This window comes from Vidua chalybeata, chromosome 18 (genome assembly GCF_026979565.1).
Source record: "Vidua chalybeata isolate OUT-0048 chromosome 18, bVidCha1 merged haplotype, whole genome shotgun sequence".
Taxonomy (NCBI): Eukaryota; Metazoa; Chordata; class Aves; order Passeriformes; family Viduidae; genus Vidua; species Vidua chalybeata.
This window is the reverse complement of record NC_071547.1, coordinates 3480347-3498335: the sequence shown is the minus strand read 5'-3', so window position 1 is coordinate 3498335 and position 17989 is coordinate 3480347. Positions and strand designations below refer to the sequence as shown.

The 17989-nt window shown below is 41.7% G+C and overlaps 2 protein-coding genes across 6 annotated transcripts in view; both read left to right on the top strand.

Annotated features, from left to right (window-relative positions):
* Nucleotides 1-324: 324 nt before the first annotated feature.
* On the top strand, nucleotides 325-11703 carry ZCCHC8 (zinc finger CCHC-type containing 8). Of its 2 annotated transcripts, none has more exons than XM_053959034.1 (14): nucleotides 325-503; nucleotides 1293-1333; nucleotides 1974-2048; nucleotides 2546-2651; nucleotides 3318-3395; nucleotides 3708-3811; nucleotides 5073-5138; nucleotides 6141-6201; nucleotides 6318-6460; nucleotides 7150-7292; nucleotides 7971-8086; nucleotides 8824-8907; nucleotides 9375-9489; nucleotides 10212-11703. In XM_053959034.1, exons 1-14 carry the CDS (start codon nucleotides 339-341, stop codon nucleotides 11012-11014), a joined length of 2100 nt encoding a protein of 699 aa, XP_053815009.1. In that variant the 5' UTR covers nucleotides 325-338; the 3' UTR covers nucleotides 11015-11703. The 2 variants fall into 2 exon arrangements, with proteins under 2 accessions (XP_053815009.1, XP_053815008.1); XM_053959033.1 differs by having other exon boundaries at nucleotides 6138-6201.
* A 5449-nt stretch (nucleotides 11704-17152) lies between these two features.
* The window catches only part of CLIP1 (CAP-Gly domain containing linker protein 1), a 62070-nt gene continuing 61233 nt past the window's right edge, over nucleotides 17153-17989 (top strand). For 2 of the 4 annotated variants that reach the window (XM_053959031.1, XM_053959030.1), the window contains exon 1: nucleotides 17740-17902. The gene's annotated coding sequence lies outside the window, so the exon portion shown is untranslated. Of the gene's footprint in view, nucleotides 17467-17738; nucleotides 17903-17989 lie in introns of those variants that run through there. The other 2 variants (XM_053959032.1, XM_053959029.1) reach the window with 2 other exon arrangements.

Genomic DNA, 17989 nt, shown 5'->3' with positions numbered 1-17989 from the left:
GCAGTGAGGGGCCTTGCTGCAGATACCTTATTTCAAATACTTTTGCACGCTGCTGCTGCCGCGTCTCTCTCCACCGCTCACCCCTTCTCAGAAGAGGAAGGAAAACTCCAAAAGCGGGAGCGCGTCCTCCATTGTGAGTACGACAAGCGCTGCGGCGAAGCTTTAGCGCCGAGCCGACTACACCTCCCAGCGTGCACCGCGCCTCGCAGACCTTCGAATCTGCGGTCCGCCGCCCCGATGCACACTGGGGGTTGTAGTCCGCGCCACGCGTCGTCCCACCCGCCCCGCGTTTCCCGCCGCCCTTTGCCCCCCGTCCCGCCCTTCCTGCGGCGGCCAAGATGGCGGCGGAGGTGGACTTCGGGGACCGCGAGCTCTTCGGGCAGCTGGAGGGCGAGCCCGCGCCGCCCTCGCCGCCCGCCCTGGAGGAGCCGGACCCGCTGCTGCAGCTCTACGAGCGGCTGCGCGACCGCGACGAGACGGTGCAGCGGCTGCGGGCGGAGAATATCCTGGCGGGAGAGGCAGGGCCCGCGCCGGGGCGGGGGAAGGCGGGCACGCCGCTGCTGCCGGTTCCCTTCCGGGCCAGCCGGTCCCGGCCCTCAGGGGGGCTCCGGCTTCTCCCCGGGGGTCTGGGGAGGGAACCCTCGGTTTCCGCCGGGGCCGGAAGCGGGAGAGGGCTGAGCTGGGCCGTGAGGGGAGCTCCTGGTGCTCCCAGGCTTCCTCAGAGCACGTTTTCCATAGAAACTTTTATCCCCAGAACGGCAGGGCCCGCCTCGGTTCCCGGGATGCGGGGCCGGCTGTTGAAGCGGCTGTCGCTGAATCCCTGCCTTGTGCCTTTAAATTCAGCTACAAATAACTTCAAACAGTTGAATTGTGACAGGTTCCCTAAAGGGTTTTTGAGTTTGCCGCTGCAGCAGTGTGGAATCTGAAATGTGTTATGATTTATTTCCCATTTACAAGTACATACATACTACCATTACCTTTATTTTGGTGACGATCACAGATATCTTTAAAATAAAATATTATAAATCTGTTAATATAATCACTGCATGTAGTGAATGGCACTATTTGGATTGTCATAGCTAGTCCTCTTTTCATTTGTATTTCTTTTTTCCAATTTATTGTGTTTCTCCAGCAACAGGTGGATTTTTAAATAATCCCCTGTGCAGTGAAAGGGAAGGACTGAAACCCTATTTGTTGTTCTGTGAAATTCTTGCTCCGTGTTTTCTTGCTTGCTTTGGGTGTGGGTTTGTGTCTTCCAAAGAAAATCATAGTCCTTAACAATAAGTTAACATCAGGAACTTAAAAGGAAGCTGAGAATTCTGACTCGTCCTAGGTATGTTAATGCTGACTTGAAACACTGTATGAATTGTATAGAGGGAATATATTTATTTATATTGTACATATAATTAGAGTTTATCCAAGAGAAAAGCTGTCTGTGGTAACAATCTGCCACATCTTGTTTCCATGTCCCAATCCCTGCTCAGGTGTTGGGCTTCTAAAATGCCATTCCAGTTCCCGAAAAGTCTTTTGGAGTTGAACAGCAGGAACTCAGTTGATGTTGCTGTAAATTTTATTTATTTGTGTGTATCTGTTTAACGAAGCTCCCTTGGTCTTCAGGGAAACATTTTTAATGTATAAGTTCAGCAATGAGGAAAAAGTCCATTCAGTGGTTGAATGATTGTGTAAGTTAGAAGATTGTGTGAGTTTATTGAAACTAGAATAGCAGGAAGAGAATTCTGTTCATACAGCATTAAATATTTCTGTAGTGTGGGGGATGTTTTGTTCTCCTTCCACCTCACACCAACCTGCTTTGCTCAAGAGGATAACTTCTGTTTAAGTGGATAGGAACTTCTTAAAAATACAGATTTTGTATTGAGCAAACCTTCCTCCCTCTGTGGGGTCCAGACTGAGCTGTGATAAAACTGGTGGGGAATATTTACTGTACCCATTGTCTGTGTTCTGTGCTGTTCTAGTGGAATCTCAGTGGAAAACCCCAAAGTTGATGGACCTCTGTTGCAGATTTTATTTATGAACAATGTCATTACTAAGTAAGTATGAAAAAACAATCCTGACAGGAAATGGGGCCTTTTTTTTTTGTTTGTTTGTTTGGGTCTAACAGTGCTATGCCCAAATTGTGGATGTAGATTTTATTCAGTAACAAACTACTGAACCTTGGAGGGGAGAAAGCATAATGGGCAGTATGACAAGAGTTCTGTTCATTAGCAATATCTGCTTTTACCATGAAATGAAGGGTGACTTCCAGGAACTTGGAGTGAGTCTGAAGAGCAGCTTGAATTTCAGGAATGTTGTGGGTGAAATAGAAGAAATTAATCTTTCCCTTCCTCTGGGTTGATTTTTTGCCACACTTGGCTGCTCTCGAATATCAGATTGCATTTGTGTTAGTGAGAGTTGAGAGTGGGACAAAAAAGAATTGGATTTTCCCCTTTTCTAAGTTATTTAGTAAATGATAAGTGCTTAAGAAAAGAGATATCTGCTCTTTATTTCAGCCTTGCTCATGTCTTCATCTCTCTCTGCTTCATCCCAGGCGGTATCATCAAGAAATTGAAGATTTTATTTATAGTTTAGTTCAAAAATATGAAGAGCAGAAGAAAAGTGAACATGAAAAATCACACTTCAATGCTAAGCCACAGGTACTTTAAAACTCAAATTGTTACAAAATGCTGCTTCTTCATCTCTGTAATGAGAATATTGAAATACTGCACTGTTAAACAGTGACAAAAATCAAATCAAGTAGATGTCAAACCAGATGTTACAACTGCTTGTTCCAAAAAAATAGAGAGAAAGGAAACATCCTTTCTGCCCACGAAAATGCTTGTTGAAAATTGTCCCTAGTGAAATTTCAGTGAAAGAAAATTAATGAGTTGGTTTAAATAATTAAGATGAAAGCTTAATGTATCTTCTTCTGATAGTGCTTGGCCCAACTCCAAGTGTATATAAGAAAACAGATGAACAACAGAATCTGAAAATTTACACTTTCTCCTCCTGGTTTAGAATTTTGATTCTTAACTCAACATTCACTTTGAGTGAAAGGGTGGACTGGCACATTTCTCTCTATCTTTCCCTTAGCTTTTTTGATGAGAATGAAGATGTAATTATGCAGTGTATTTCTCATCAGAGAAAGCCTTAGGAAGGAGTTGTGTCATGCTTTGGGGGGTGGAAAGCTTCGTCACTGACGTGGACATCTCCATCCTGCTGTTGGTGAAAGGACAGAAGCTGAACCCCACATTCTGTGCCTTGTACATCACTAATTCAGGTTGATTTAAATGAATTATTTTTATTTTTGCTTTTCCTGTCAGCCCTCCAGCGTTGTTTTGGAAGAGGACTGTAAAGGAACCAGCTCAAGTTCTGCTAAAAAAATGAAAGAAGCTTTTAGTGTAAGTTTTTGACTGTGCTCTTCCATGGTAGGTCTGACTCTTCATTCTCCACATTCAATGTAGACTGCCATTAAGATAAGATCTCTTAACTGCTGTAATTACACTGATAAATTTAAATTCAGCATGTTTGGGCTACGTCAGTGCAAAATAAATCTTACATGTACAAGTTTGGGCTTGTATTAATTGTAAATTCTTACAGAATGGGGGAAAAAACCCTGGAAGTATTTCAAGCAGTGTAAATTTATAGAAATGCTACGAATCTCACCTAAATACTGACACATTTCTGACAATTCTCTGACTTTTTTTCTACAGGTTGTAGGAAGTGTTCTGTATTTTACCAATTTTTGTCTCGATAAACTGGGACAGCCTATTTTAAATGAGAATCCACAGCTGACAGAAGGATGGGAAATACCTAAGTATCCTGTTTGCTAAAACACCTTTCTTTTTTCCGTTTGTCAAATCCAAAGAATTCCAGTGGGTAAATTGAACTCAAATTCTCTTCAGTGGATTGTGTGTTTCTAGCAAAACCATACCAGTCATTATAGATGGGGCGATTTAATGAGTCATTGATGGCTTTTTTATTCAAAACAAATAAGTATTTTGATATGATTGACTTGCTGATTGCTATCCTGAGAATGAATGCTTTATCCCCATAAATACATCTTGTGAATTTAGGGCTTTCCTTGGCCAGTCCCTAATCAGGTTTGGAATGACAGCTTGTTGCAGATTGAATAAGTATTCTCCCTCCATAAAATCCACTCTCTGGGAGAAGGAAAGGGTTTGGGAAACTCAAACATGCTGTAAAATGTTTTTTTTTTTTTCCAAATGTGGGAGCTAGAGGGGAAGTCTTTTATGAAAATTTAATTATGGTATGCTCTTAACATGCATCCATTTTAAAGTTGGTTCTTTATTGTTTATTAAAGCCAATGTTTGAAAAGTGGAATTGAGGGAAATGCTGAAGAAGCTGGGAAATGTTGAAATGTTTTTTAATATTGATGTCTTCCACGACAAAAGAAATTGAACAAGAAATTTCTCAAGTAACGTCATCCCCCCCTGGTTTCCAATATTGCTTCTGTCCTGGAAAGACTCAGGACAAGAAGCAGTTTCAGAGTTCATTTCTGCAAGGTCATGTCAGTGTTAGAAAATTATTTATATATGAACATAATTTGCAAATTTACAATCTCTCAACCTCTGGGTGAAGGAAGTAGATGCCTAATGGGAATTTTTCCTTAAATGCCACGTTAAGTGTGGCTGAAGTGATTCTGAGTGAAATGGTTCATCAGGCACTGGCTTCTAAACCACCAAAGTACTGCTCTCATTGAACCTGTCATTTTGAAATTCTGTCAAAATGTGGTTTAATAAGATTACTGTGCAACATTTCAGAATTATTATCTGGAAATTTCTACCTGTAAACAAGAGGGTTATAGGTTTAGGAAGTGCTGATAAAGTATTGGGTAGAAATTTGTAGGAGGGAACAGCAAAAGCTCATCTTAGCAAATAATTTATAGTAGATACCATTTTATAGTTTATACTCAGGATTTCATATCAAGGACCCATTTGTAACTTAATGCAGATGAGTCAGTGTTCTGTTCAAAGCACTATTAAGTTTTCATCGGTATTTTAAACAAAACTGAAATTTTGCTTCATCCAGTAGCAGTTCCTTATTGAAATCTAAAGATATCAGCAAGTTTTCAGCCAGATTCTCTCCCTAGATGGACAAGAAATACAAGTAAAACCCAAAAGGTTTGTATTATTCTTAAATGTAAAGTTTTGAGCTGAAAAGTTCAGATGCACTCTGTGATTATTGCCCAGTTAATAAACTCTTGGACATACTTGAGCAATATTTAAATTTAAATTAAATAAGCCAGAGCTGAGCGTTGCAGTCAGTGAATCTGTCTTTTTATTGAGTTTCTTTAGGAAGAGCCTAAAGTCAGTGTGTGAAAACTTTCTGGATTTTTATACTTAGTTCTTCTGTTTCTTGTCTTTTTAGTGCTTGGTTTGTCATCCTTGCACTGGTGTTGTGTCATGGTTACTGTTCAGTAGAACAATTCTTGTCTGACTTACTTGATAGATTTTTAAGACAGACTGATCTGAGAGTTGATGGTGTAGTTTTTATGGGAGGTCAGAAGTGAAGGGAATTCAATTTCCAGCTGGAGTTAACTTGGACTTGTGCCACACTTCTTATCTCCACTTCTGAGTCCCATCCTAATTCAGTAAAAATGAATGTTCAGAAGATAAATCTTCCTCTAAAATCTTGGGATTTCACCCCAGTAATATTGCAAATGTTTCCTGCCATGGTGTGAATTTACAAGGAAGATTTAAGTTGAAGCCAGCTGCAGTTCCATTCCAGGTTTTCAGTGCAGTTTCACAAAATGAATTACTTGAAACTATGGGCCAGGACTTTCCAAAGAAATGGTTGTGCTCTGCTGTTTGTTTCTACTGGTGACTGATTCCCAGTATTGTGGAAGGGATCAGACCTCTGATGATACCATTTCCTATTTCCCTCTGCCCTTTCCTCATTTCCCATGTTCTCCTTAGCACTGTGGAGTCAGCAATATTCTCTATTTAAGGACTGATATAAGTTTAAAAGAAGCAGAAGACAGCACATGACATCAGCAGTCATTGCTTTTGGTTTTGTCTTTCTCAAGTCTAAACCTTAAAATCTGTCGAGAATGAAAACAATTAGGTGTATTTAACATTGCAAAGTTGTTTTCAGGTTTAATTTGTTGTGCATTTGTCAAGCAGGCCCAAACCTCATTGTTTCAATTGTGGTTCTGAAGACCATCAAATGAAGGACTGCCCAAAGGTAAAGTCACCAGTATTCCAAAGACTGCTGCTCTCCAAGCTTTGTGTTGTTGGGTGAAGGAGTGCATAAATTGTAAGTTGTCCAACTCTAAACTTCCCCATTGTATTATCTTTAAGCCACGAAATGCAGCTCGTATAAACGAGAAGAGAAAGGAGTTTTTGGAAGCTTGTGGTGGTTCGAGCAATCAGAATTTTCAGCAGCGTTACCATGCAGAAGAAGTAGAAGAGAGGTTTGGAAAATTTAAGCCAGGAGTAATTAGGTATCTCTTTTTTTTCCATTTGATTGTCTGGAATACCTCTTCTGCCTTTGGAGTGTCAGATTTTAATTGCTAGAGTTTATTAAGTCTACCTGCAGCTCTTAACTATGAGTGTATTAGAATTTGCTAAATAGAATTTAAATAAATTTTAGACATATCTTTCAAATGAGAACTCACTGCTAGCTTGACAGTCCTACCGCTTTTCTAATGCAGGGTGATAAATATTACTCTTTGACTTCTCAAATTGCCAATTTATTATGTTCCTACTAAAAATGTATTCAGAAGTCTGCAAATTTTGAGCTTTGAGTGTCCCTTCCTCTCTATTCAAAATGTTCAGAGAAATCATAGCATTGTGTGGCAGTCTCCAAAAAAATCACCAGTAAATTCAGTGTCAAGGTCCACCCTTCCTGTTGATAGCTGCAGTCAAGGCCATGAGTCAGAACTAGTAGGTCAAGTAGGTTTTTCTTAGTGTAGAATTAAATCTATTGAAGTGTTTAAGCATATCAGCAAAGCAGAAAGTTTTATTTAAAATCAGAACTGATTTTCATTTATACCTGCAACACACTTTGAGCTACAACTGAACTATTTTACCTTGACAGCTGAAAACTCCACAAAATACTCATAACCTTTTGTCACCAATGAAGGGATTTTTCTGGGTGACATTTTGGTTTCTGTTTGTTTCCTTAACTTAGTGGGGTCCTTCAGGATGCCCTTGGTGTGACAGAGAAGAGCCTGCCCCCGTTCATTTACCGCATGCGGCAGCTGGGCTACCCCCCGGGCTGGCTCAAGGAGGCCGAAATGGAGCACTCAGGACTGGCTCTGTATGATGGCAAAGGTGAGCAATGTGGGGCTGGGATGCAGCTTTGCTGTGTGCTGGCTGCATCTTCCTCAGGAGATAATAAAGTAACTGGTTTGTAAACCTTCGTCTCCCTCGTGGAAGGGTGAGAAAGTTGTAAGTCAAGTAGTTTTAGCCATGTGAAAATACACCTTTCTGTCAGCTGAGATGTAACAACGAAACAAATTCCATAGTGGTTGTGTTGCAAAGATGGGAAACTGTCAATGGGATTTCACTGGTAGAACCTGGAGTTGTGTGAAACTGCAAGACGTGCAAATCTCTTCTCTCTTTTTCTCTTACTTTTCATGGAAGAAGCCATAGTCCTCAGTAAATTACTCTTACACAGGAACAAAACCACCAGCAAGCAAACAACACATTTCTTGGAACATAACTAATTTACCAGCTTTTTGCTAATGGCCATTATTTATGCTGCATCTCACAACAGTCCTGATGCCAAATTCTGAGGGTAGCAATGGTACACGTGCAGTTGTGTAGGAATACCCAGTTAGGTTTAACATGTATCTGATGGATTTGGTTACTGTTCCTGCCTCTCTGGCTTTCAAAACCTTCTATCAATACTTACATTCCAAACTCCTGTTCTTAAATCTCGTGGATTTTTTCAGTGGTTCTTAATTAATATAATATAATAATTAATATAATAATTATATTCCATTATAGGTGAAGTTGAAGCAGAAGGTGAGGGCTCTCCTCAGCCCAAACGTGTCACTTATGATGTGTCTAAGTTGGTAAATTATCCAGGCTTTAATATATCCACTCCCAGTGGGATCCCAGATGTAAGTAGCTGTTCTCTGCCTTCTAAACAACGAGCTGAGTGACAGGAATTGCTTTTAGCCAAGAGTTAATGTTTGTTTCTGCATCTGACAATTCCCTTTTAAGAGTCTCTTCTTTTTAAGCCCTTGCTTTGGGGCTGGAGGTTGTAATTAATGTGACAACTGATACTTGTTATGATTCTTGTGCTAGGGTCTGATAGTGCTTCTGTGGGCATTATTTCCATTATGACACCAACAGGAGCCTGGAAGGATAGTTTGGTATTCTTTAAACACAAAGCTTCACACATGAATGGCTGTTTTTTCCATACATGTAAATTTTCTGAATGTTCTTGGAATATGAAAATCATTGTGGATGTTTCTGTAATTATAATTTTGATCAGAAAAAATTACATCAGACCAGTCTTCTGCAAAGCTCTGTAACAACTGGAATTCAACAAATCATAGCAGAAGAGCCACATAGTGGGTGCCCTCTTAAGCACAGAGCACACATGAAATCTCCTGTGGGTGCTGCACTTTTATCTTGAAAAGCATTTTAACCTCCTGTCAGTGAATTCCATCACTGCTCTGAATGCCTGAGCATTAAAAAGAAGCACTTGTGCATTTACACCTTTACATTTACCCACTTAGTGGCCTCCAAATGTGGGTTTTTTCATTCAGTGTTATTAACCAAAGTTCTGTTATTAACTAATTATATGCAACATTATTTCTCTTTTCTCTTTTTTTTTTTCTTTTTGCTGTAGGAGTGGCAGATGTTTGGTTCCATCCCCATGCAGCCATCTCAACAGAAGGATGTTTTTGCGCACTACCTTTCTAATTATCAGGAGGTGAATATATCTCCTTGTTATTTAAAAAAAAAATTGTCTTTTAGTTCAGGTCATGATGATTTCTTGCTTGTATCTTCTTTCTGCACAAGGGTACAGACTTTTTATTGACACTAGTGAGGGTGAAATGCTCATCTAGCTTATCTGTTTTAACAAAAAATGGCTTCATGTTTAAAATTAATTCCATTATTTCTCTTAATATAAGCAGATCCCAGTTATGCAAAGATTTGTAAGCATTTTGGAAAAAAAATGTTATGAATTTACACAGCCTGGAAGTTCCAGACTCCCCTAAAAAATGAGAAGCTTGGTTTCCATGGCCATGGAATCCCTCAAATGTTAATTACTATTTACACACTGGGGCCCCAAATGATTGCACAGTTTAAAAATTGCTATCATTCTTACAGCTGGAAACTTTGCCCTGTACAGGATAATGCTAATTCTTTTTGGTTTTGTGGATAATTTCTCTGCAGCCAAGTCCAAAATCCAGCAGCAAAAGGACTGCACCTCAGTCCAAGTCTCATCATTCCAAACGACCAAGAGAAGACACTTCAGAGGTAGCAGCAGCTGACATGGACCTGGACTCTGGTACAGTCACTCTGATTTTTGCTTTTCGTAGTTTCAACTTTTATTTTCAAAATAACTTGCTCTGAATTGAAGTGTGAGAGTTAAAAGAGAAGCCAATGTGTCAGTATTTTGGTAGTAGTTAAAGGCAGTGTTGACAGAGGCCAGCAGTGTCCTACTGGCAGTGGCATTTGCTGTGACTGTCATTGTGATTTTTATGTCTTCTACTACCAAGCAGGAGGTTTCAGTTGTGCTCATATCAATTGCAATGTTATGTTAAAAATTCTGATCTCTTTACTTCAGGAGCATCCTAAAGAAATTTCTGTTAAGCCCCTCAAATCCCTAAATATTTGGATGAAATAACATAAATTTGCAAGCTTACAGCTTCTTAAAAATGAGGCAGGCTCTAAGGAGGATTCAGTGTTAAGTGTTAGAACAGTGGGAGAAACTTCTGGCTTTCCTTTTGAAATCTGCCATGAGGAGTCCTTCAATGTGTCTCAGTGTAGAATGAGTTTGTTCTTAATACCTTCAAGAGTAATTTTTTTTTCCTTGAATGGCTGGCAGAGGTAAAATCCCAAAAAACATAGTTTTGGTGGATATGAAAACCCTCACAAAGTTTGTTCTGTCTCAGCTGAAAACCAAGGATGAGAAGACATAAGTCTGGTAGTTAATCAGAACATTGGCACTTTGAGTCTTGTCCTGGTCAGATTTCAGGTTCTAAAAGGTGTCTTTTAATCTCTTTCTAGATCTGGAAGGAACACAGAGATCTCAGACTCCCAACAGTTTTCAGTTCCAACCTCCGCTGCCGCCTGGATCTCCATCCATGTCCACTCCTCCACCTGTGCCACGAGGAACACCCCCAGTCACACCCCCTCAGCCTTCCACACCCACCCACTCTCCCCTCCCTAGGACCACTCCACCACCAAACTCTGCCAGTGACAGTCCTCAGCCCAAAATAGTGGACTCAGTGATGGATGAGGATACACTGACCCTGGAGGAGCTGGAGGAGCAGCAGAGGTTAATCTGGGCAGCGCTGGAGCAGGCAGAGAGCACAAACAGTGACTCTGATATTCCTGTTGACACCCCTGTAACTGGGAATTCCCTTACATCATCACCAGCCAGGAATGAAGCAGATCTCGTTGCAGAAGTCAGGTCGCCTGAGAAAGTGATCTCAGTGGAAACAGAATTTTCTGACATCAGTGAGCAGGTCCCAGAAAATGAACATTCTCTAACCAGTCCCAATCTAGAGGATGGTTTGCTTGACTTAAAGGAAAATCCTGATAATGCAGTTTCTGAAGGCCTGCTGGATGACACCCTGCCTGCTGCCAACCCTGAGGTTAATGAGGGGGAAAACACAGGTGGTAATAAAGTGCCCACAAGCACTGGATCATCTGTGAAAAAATCTGGACTTGTTCCTGACATGAGCAAGTTTGCTGCAGGCATCACACCATTTGAATTTGAGAATATGGCAGAATCAACTGGGGTTTATCTACGGATAAGAAGCCTGTTAAAAAATTCCCCAAGAAACCAGCAAAAGAAAAAGACTTAAATCTTTTGTTTTCTTATATCCAAATCCTTTCTGTTTCCCCACCAGTTTTACAAACTCAGATAACCTCCCTCATCTTACGGAAAAGAGAAAATTTTGACAAATACAGGTCTGCCCTATTCTTCCTTGGTATTGAAGTCAGTGCAGGTTTCCATCTTGACCAGGACCACCAATGCAGCCAGCAAATGTAGAATTTTCCCAAATTGCATGCTTCCACTAAGGAATAACAGGACCGGTGATTTGTTAAGACCATTTTATTTGCCAATACTCGAGACTCTAAAATGCAGAGTTTGTGGTTTGGTGTTCATTATTTTGGCTAAGATTTATATTGTCCTTGAGTTTCAGGTGGATTGGTGATTTTTTTAATATCTGTCCTTTGTACAATAATCTACACTTTATACATTTTGCTAATTATCCTGTAGATAAGTTTAATATATTCTGAATGTTTTTAAAAGGTCTGATGTTAAGATTTCCCACATCAAAGTCCTGGCAATTGGAAGAAAATAATTGGGGATTACAGTGCTATTTTCACCATTTCAAGTATTTTTATAAATTATTTATGTGGGTCTGTTTTAATTGCCACTGTATCTTTTGTAGCATTGTCCTTCATGTAAACTTGCTGTACAGACATGTTCGTGGTTGTCTACAGAGGTTTAATAAATGAGCTTTTAGCTAAAGAGCTTTTAATTGGATTCCTAAAGCAGCAAAATGCTGTTTTTTTGAAAATCAGCTGCTGAAATAAATTGGGAAAACAAGCTGAGCAAAATGAGGATGAGCATAGTGAAATGTTTTAGGAAGGACCACAACTGTTGGCTTCATGTTTTCTTGAATCAAGAAACTGTTAAAATTCTCTTAGCTACTTAAACAGAACCTTGCCATACCATTCATTTTCCATAATCTGAAGAGCTGCCAACATCTGAATGCTTAGAAATGTTACAGTCATGCTGATTAATTGTTCTAACACTTTTTTCCCTTCTTGTCTCGAGAGGGACCTGTGGCTGAAGTGACTGCACATTGTTCAGTTGCCAAGAGAGGGAGCACTAGATTGATGTAAGCATTTGTCCTTCCAGAAATGCAGGAAAAGTCTCCCCAGCCAAGTGTAAAGCAGAGTAAACCAAAGCATTTTCAAGTATCTAACAAAAAACTTGTGAAGGGAAATGTCTGTAAGATAATGTTAGAGAGTGAAATTAACTCTTTGAAATTCTCAGCTTTGCAGTTAGTGCATATTGCCCAAAGATCTTTAATATACATGATATTGGTACACTTTGCATTTGAATCTCAATGAGAACCCCAGGCTTTGCAGTTAAAGCCTTTATTTATTTATTTTTCTTTTTTTTTTCCCTAAACTTTACAGGAAGGCAAAACCAAAGCACCTTTATATGTGAATTCTGAGAGGCTGAAAAATCTTTTTGCAGCATTTACCAGTTGAGTTTATTTGGTTGCACTTGGAAAGCAAGTCAAGGTAAATGTTCATCATATGTTCTAAAATGAATGGCTTTTTCCTTCCTAGTTTATAGGAGAAATAGTATTTTTATAACAGGAGTGAACAACAAAATAATGTACTGTTTCCACCTTCTACACACATTTAAAGAAAGCTCTGTTGGGAAGCATATGGAGGTCTGGCACTTTTTCCTCCTCCTCCTTCCATGGATTTAAAAGCCAGTAATGACAGTTTACAGGAGCCTTTGTGTGCTGCACCATTGCCACGTGGATGATACAGGGATGCAGGGCAGGAGGTGATGATTGCCAGTGCACACCTTCTGGGTGTGTTGTGCTGCTCATGTTTGAAACACGCAGTTCTCTCACCACACCTTAAAGATCTGCTTTTAATGGCTCTTAGGAAATGCTGCTGCCTGAGTAGGACATGCAGCCTAAACTAAAGGAGTGTTTGTGGTTTCTGTGAGCAAGGCAGAAGAGCACACAAGATAAAAATCATCTTTATGTGCTTAGAACCTTTCAGTGCTCTGTATGGTCCATTCTCAATCACCCTTCCACATAATTAATTGGTCATAACAGATAAGCAAAACAGTTGTGACTAAAGTATTTTCATTTGTTATTCTTTTGTCTTTCAAACTGCAGTGTTGTAAATGTTCCTGTAATGCTTATTTTTTTTCTTAAAATAATATTTTTGTGATATGTTTTGATCTCAGTAAAGCAGGCAGGGACTGTTTAATTTCTGGGTTTAATTTTAGTAATTTAATTTCAAATAATGATAAATCATACAAAATTCTTTGAGAGCACTCAGAGGTATCTTTTTAATTATTCTTTTAAATCTTTTTGGAATTCTCCTGTCTTTGGAGGTGGCAGTCAGCATGGATAGTGCTGTGAGAAAACTGAACCAGTAAGTAAAATTCCTCCTGTATTTACCTCTGCTGTAAGACACAGTTAATTAGGGATGGGGAGTTATCTCTGCTGCTTCTCTCATGATGAGGAATTCATTCATCTGCATCTCTTAGCTATTTATCTGTAATTCACTGTTCTATCAAGTGCTCCATATTGTTGCACTGAAGATGCTTGTAATTAGTGAGGTTTTTAATCTGTCAGCTGTAACTACTCAAATGGGTTTTGTAGATTGAAACTGCAATCAGATCACACTCTTAAGTCCCAAGGAAAAGCTGAATAGGAAAGTATTTTGGGTGCTTTTAAGTGCCATTCCCATGGTGATGGGTGTGGCATAATAACCTAGATTAGAGTTTATTGAAATGAATGAGTAATAAAATCTGTAATGAGGTGGGTATAGCATGAGCAGGCATCACTCAGATTTTCCCACAGACTCCTGTTGGCATAGTCCTCGTGTTTATTTACAGCACTTGGAACACCAGAAATGCTCATGCACATCTAAAAAATCAAATCTCTGCAAAATATTCTGAGTATCAGTCAGGTGGGAAGTTGTGTCTTAAAAAGATCCAAATTTCTGACTCTTTTATAACCCAATTCACAGCGCTCAAAACGTCAAGAAAAGAGAAATAGCTGAGATTCTAGAAGATGTGAAAGATGTGGTAGCTGCTAAAAATAATTATTTCACTGCAAGCTCTGTGAGGCAGCATAGCTGGGAAAAAAAAAAAAAAGAGAAATGAAGAGGAGGAAAAAGCTCCAGTATAATCCAAGTGTTTCAGTTGCCATGGAACCCCGTAGCACCTTCGTTCTGTGCCATGGCTGTGCTGCCCCTGGGAAGGGAATGCCACTGAAGATTGATGCTGTTCCTAAGAATACAGTGCAGAGTCATTGCTACATTTTGGGGGGTGGGAGGGGATGAGTCAGAGGGAAGAATTGGTCGTGATTCCTGGAGTAGCTTTTAGAAAACAGGATGGATTTAATAAGTGGTAATTACTGTGTGACAATTGGACACTTCCTAGACTTCAGACAACTACAGCAGCAGAGATGTTACATCAGATTTTTTGCAACATGTGTGTAGTTGTCACCCATGAATGAATGAACATTTATTTACCCTTTCTTTAGAATTCAGCACTCAATAGGAAAAAAAATCCTTCTGCTTTGTTTTGCTGTAGGTGAGAATGCAGCTTTTATTGCTATTTACATAAGTGCTGGAATGATTTGCATCTTTATTAATAGACTGGTTCCTCAGTTATCAGGGAAATTAAACACTCATCAAGAGGAACTTTATTGTTAATTTAAGTATCTTGTTTAAACCAGAATGCAGAAAGGATTCTTTTTTAATTTGTTCAAATACTGCTCTCTGTTGTTTTACCCATGTTAGAGTAGATCAAATAATGTAAAATTGGATGAAAGCTTGTCTTGGGTAGCTCACCAAAGAACATGGGTTTGGAGAGCTTTTTCTTTTATGGCTGCTGGGTAGTCTGGCTGACCTGGGGAAGGGAAGCAGTAAGTACATTAGCAGTGAAAAGGCTTTTTGCAGCCTTTACAGAAAAGAAACTACAGAAAATAGTAGTGCAAGTGCTGGGATTTTTGAAGCAGCACTTCTGAGATAAAAAAAAGCAATTAGCTGTCTTTTCTGTAGCAGATGTGACCATCAGTTCTGTGTGGGAATTGCCAGATGTGCATATTGAGGAGATAATTCAGATGGAAAAAAAAATCTTCACTCAGAATTCTCATACTTGGATGAATACATCCCATTGAATAGAAAAATGGATTTCTTCTGTTGAGAGATCCTTACATTCAGTTCTTAAAGGACAACATGTTTGCTCTTTAGAAAGCTTCAACATCCTTGGAGCCTTCACAAATCTGAAGAAGGGCAGAAACAACTGCAACTGGTGTTCCCACATTATTGAGAATTCTAATTTTAAAGTGAGCCTTGTACTTGTGGCCAGGATGCCAGTAGTTATGTTGGCATCCTGAATTTCCCTGAAGCATCCAGCAATTCCTGTTCTCATGGAATTATGAAAATGCCTATATATTATTTGTTGACTGATCTGATCATGCAGATCAGAAAACAGCCACCAGGACTGGAATCAAAGATATTCTGGCTTTCAGTCATATCTAATCCTGTACAGGAGGGTGGTTTATTGTACCAGGATCTTTTATTACAATGATTCCTACAAATTGGCTGTGCCCTCTGGGTGCAGACTGGTACACAGAGGCTGTCAACCGTTTCCAGCTGGGATGAACTGAAGTTGCAGTTGTTCCAAAGCTACATTTTCATAGTATGAAGTTGATTCTGATCAAAGAATGCATAACAAACTCTCTTTTTTTTTCCTACAGGACTATGGGATCTTGAAGCTGAGTCTGTTCAGTAAGAAATTACTGGAAAAAACAGTGGCACATTCCCTTGATCTGTGTGACATTCTCAATTCTTGCCTTAGTCCACCAGGACATTTTTACTGTAGCCTTGCAAGGGAGTGAAGCAAACTATTTACAGATTTAAACATATTTTATCCATTATTTCCCCACTGTTACTGCTCCCACATGATGACAAGTTCTACAATAACAGCACAAACTTGCAACTTCTAGTTTTCATCTTTAAGCTGCCTTGTAGTTGCTGTGCTGTGTCCTCGATGCATCAGTCTGATACTGCTTATACAACTTTAATGCTGTGCATTGAACTGCAAACATTTGAGATGGACTTACATGGTGACAAATTAACTGAGAGACAAAACATCAAATTAATGATGGAGAATGATAGATACACTTAGAGAAAAACCCATTCTATGTTAGCATCAGATCAGTACAGAAAGCTCAAATGTGCACCACCAGAAAGAAGCACAGAGGTGCAGCTCTCAAGCCAGAAGATATTTTAGGCAAGTGTTCTGTAAAGTTAGTACAACTCTCCAGTTTCTAACTTTATTGCAATTTTTTTGGGATTATTTCCATAGCTAGGGGCTGCAGGGTCATTTTTTTAAAAGCAATCCTTTGCTGGCTCTGCACTTCTGAATACAGCCCAGTGTTTAAATCCTGAAGTCCTTATTCAGCGAAACTTTTATCAAATTTTGTAGGGAGAAAGAGGGGTGGCTGTACATGGATTCAAATTCTGTTTCACCATGTAATGGCCATGGCAAGAGATTGTGTTTAACGTTTAGGAAGTGAAATTCTAACAAACATTGCTAAATATTGTAGTTGAAACCTTTTATTTGGGGAATGCATCACACCATTTTATGCTTTACCATGCTGGATTAATGCCAAAGAACAAAGCCAAAATGAAACACAAATTGCAATCAGTCCCCAGCAATGGAACTGCTTTCTCATCACCCTTTTGTTCGAATGGCATCATGCAGAAACCCAACAAGCTATGAGGCTGCAAACTGAGGTTTGTTTTGTGAGGAATTCAGCGGTGATGGGCCAGCTCTGGCTGGGCTGTGCTGCCTGTTTGTAAGAGGGGAAGAAGTGGAGCAGAGCTGTTTGATTCAGCCTTGAAAATCGGTATTAAATTGTTGATGATGGCGTTGGGGCTGCTGCTCCAGCTGTTTAAACTTTAGCAGTGGGATAACGCCAGCTTCCAATGTGTTGCTTCACAAACACAAAGAAAATAAAAAATTCAGTACTTTGGGATAATAAATTTCTGCATGATGGATTTCTGGGCATCAGGACAAAAGGAAAATGGAGCGAAGCAGCAGACAGTGAAGTTATTCACCCACTGGAGCGATGTGCTTCACACCTCCCCGTGTGTGCCCACCCTCTCCCCCTCCCACCCAGCCGGGCTGTGCCGCAGCGCCGGCTCCGGGACCACCGGGCGCGGCGGGGTCGCCCCGAGCCGGGGCACAGCCGCTCCCTCCCCCGGGCTGCGGCTGCCGCGGGGCGAACAAAGCGGGGGGCGGACAAAGAGAGAGGAGGGGGCGCGGGGAGCTCGGGGGCACCGCCGGTGCCGCCGCCGCTACTGCTGCTGGTGCAGTCCCCGCCCCGGCGGGCGCAGACGTTGCGCCCGCCCCGCTCCGCCTCCTGCGAGCCGGGGCGGCGCCGCTGCAGAGGGGCCGCGGGAGCAGGAACAGGAGCGGCGGCAGCAGCCGGAGGAGACGGCGGGAGCTGCGCCGGCGGCGGGGCGGGTGAGGCGGCGGGGCCGGGGGGGAGGCCGCCCTGAGGAGCGCGCGGGGCGACGGCGGCGCCTGAGGGCGGCGGGAGCCGCGTCCGCCGCCTCCCGCCTCGGGGCCTCCGCGCTTCCCGTCCGGGCGCCGCGCTGGGCGGGTCTGAGGGCGCGGGGGTCGGTGCCGAGGGGCCGTGAGGGGCAGCGGCGGGGCCGTGAGGGGCGGCGGGCCGGGCCCCGGCGCTGAGGGCTGTTAGCGGCCGCCGCACGTGCTGCCCGCGGGGGCCCGGCCGAGCCCCGGCGGGACGGGGCGCTGCGGACGCGGGGCCGGCGCGGAGCAGCAGCGGGACGGCCTCGTCTCCCTCAGCCTCCGGCGTGGTTGTCCGGAGCGGGGACACGAAGGTTGGATCGCAGCCTCTGCTCGAGTCTCGCCCTGGGAAGCTGCGGCGCTGTGCTGGGTTAGTGGTGGCTTGAGCGGCTGGTTCTGAGGGAAGAGGTCTGGGTAGTCCTTATATTCCTTGGGAAGTGCTGACCCGCAATTCCCA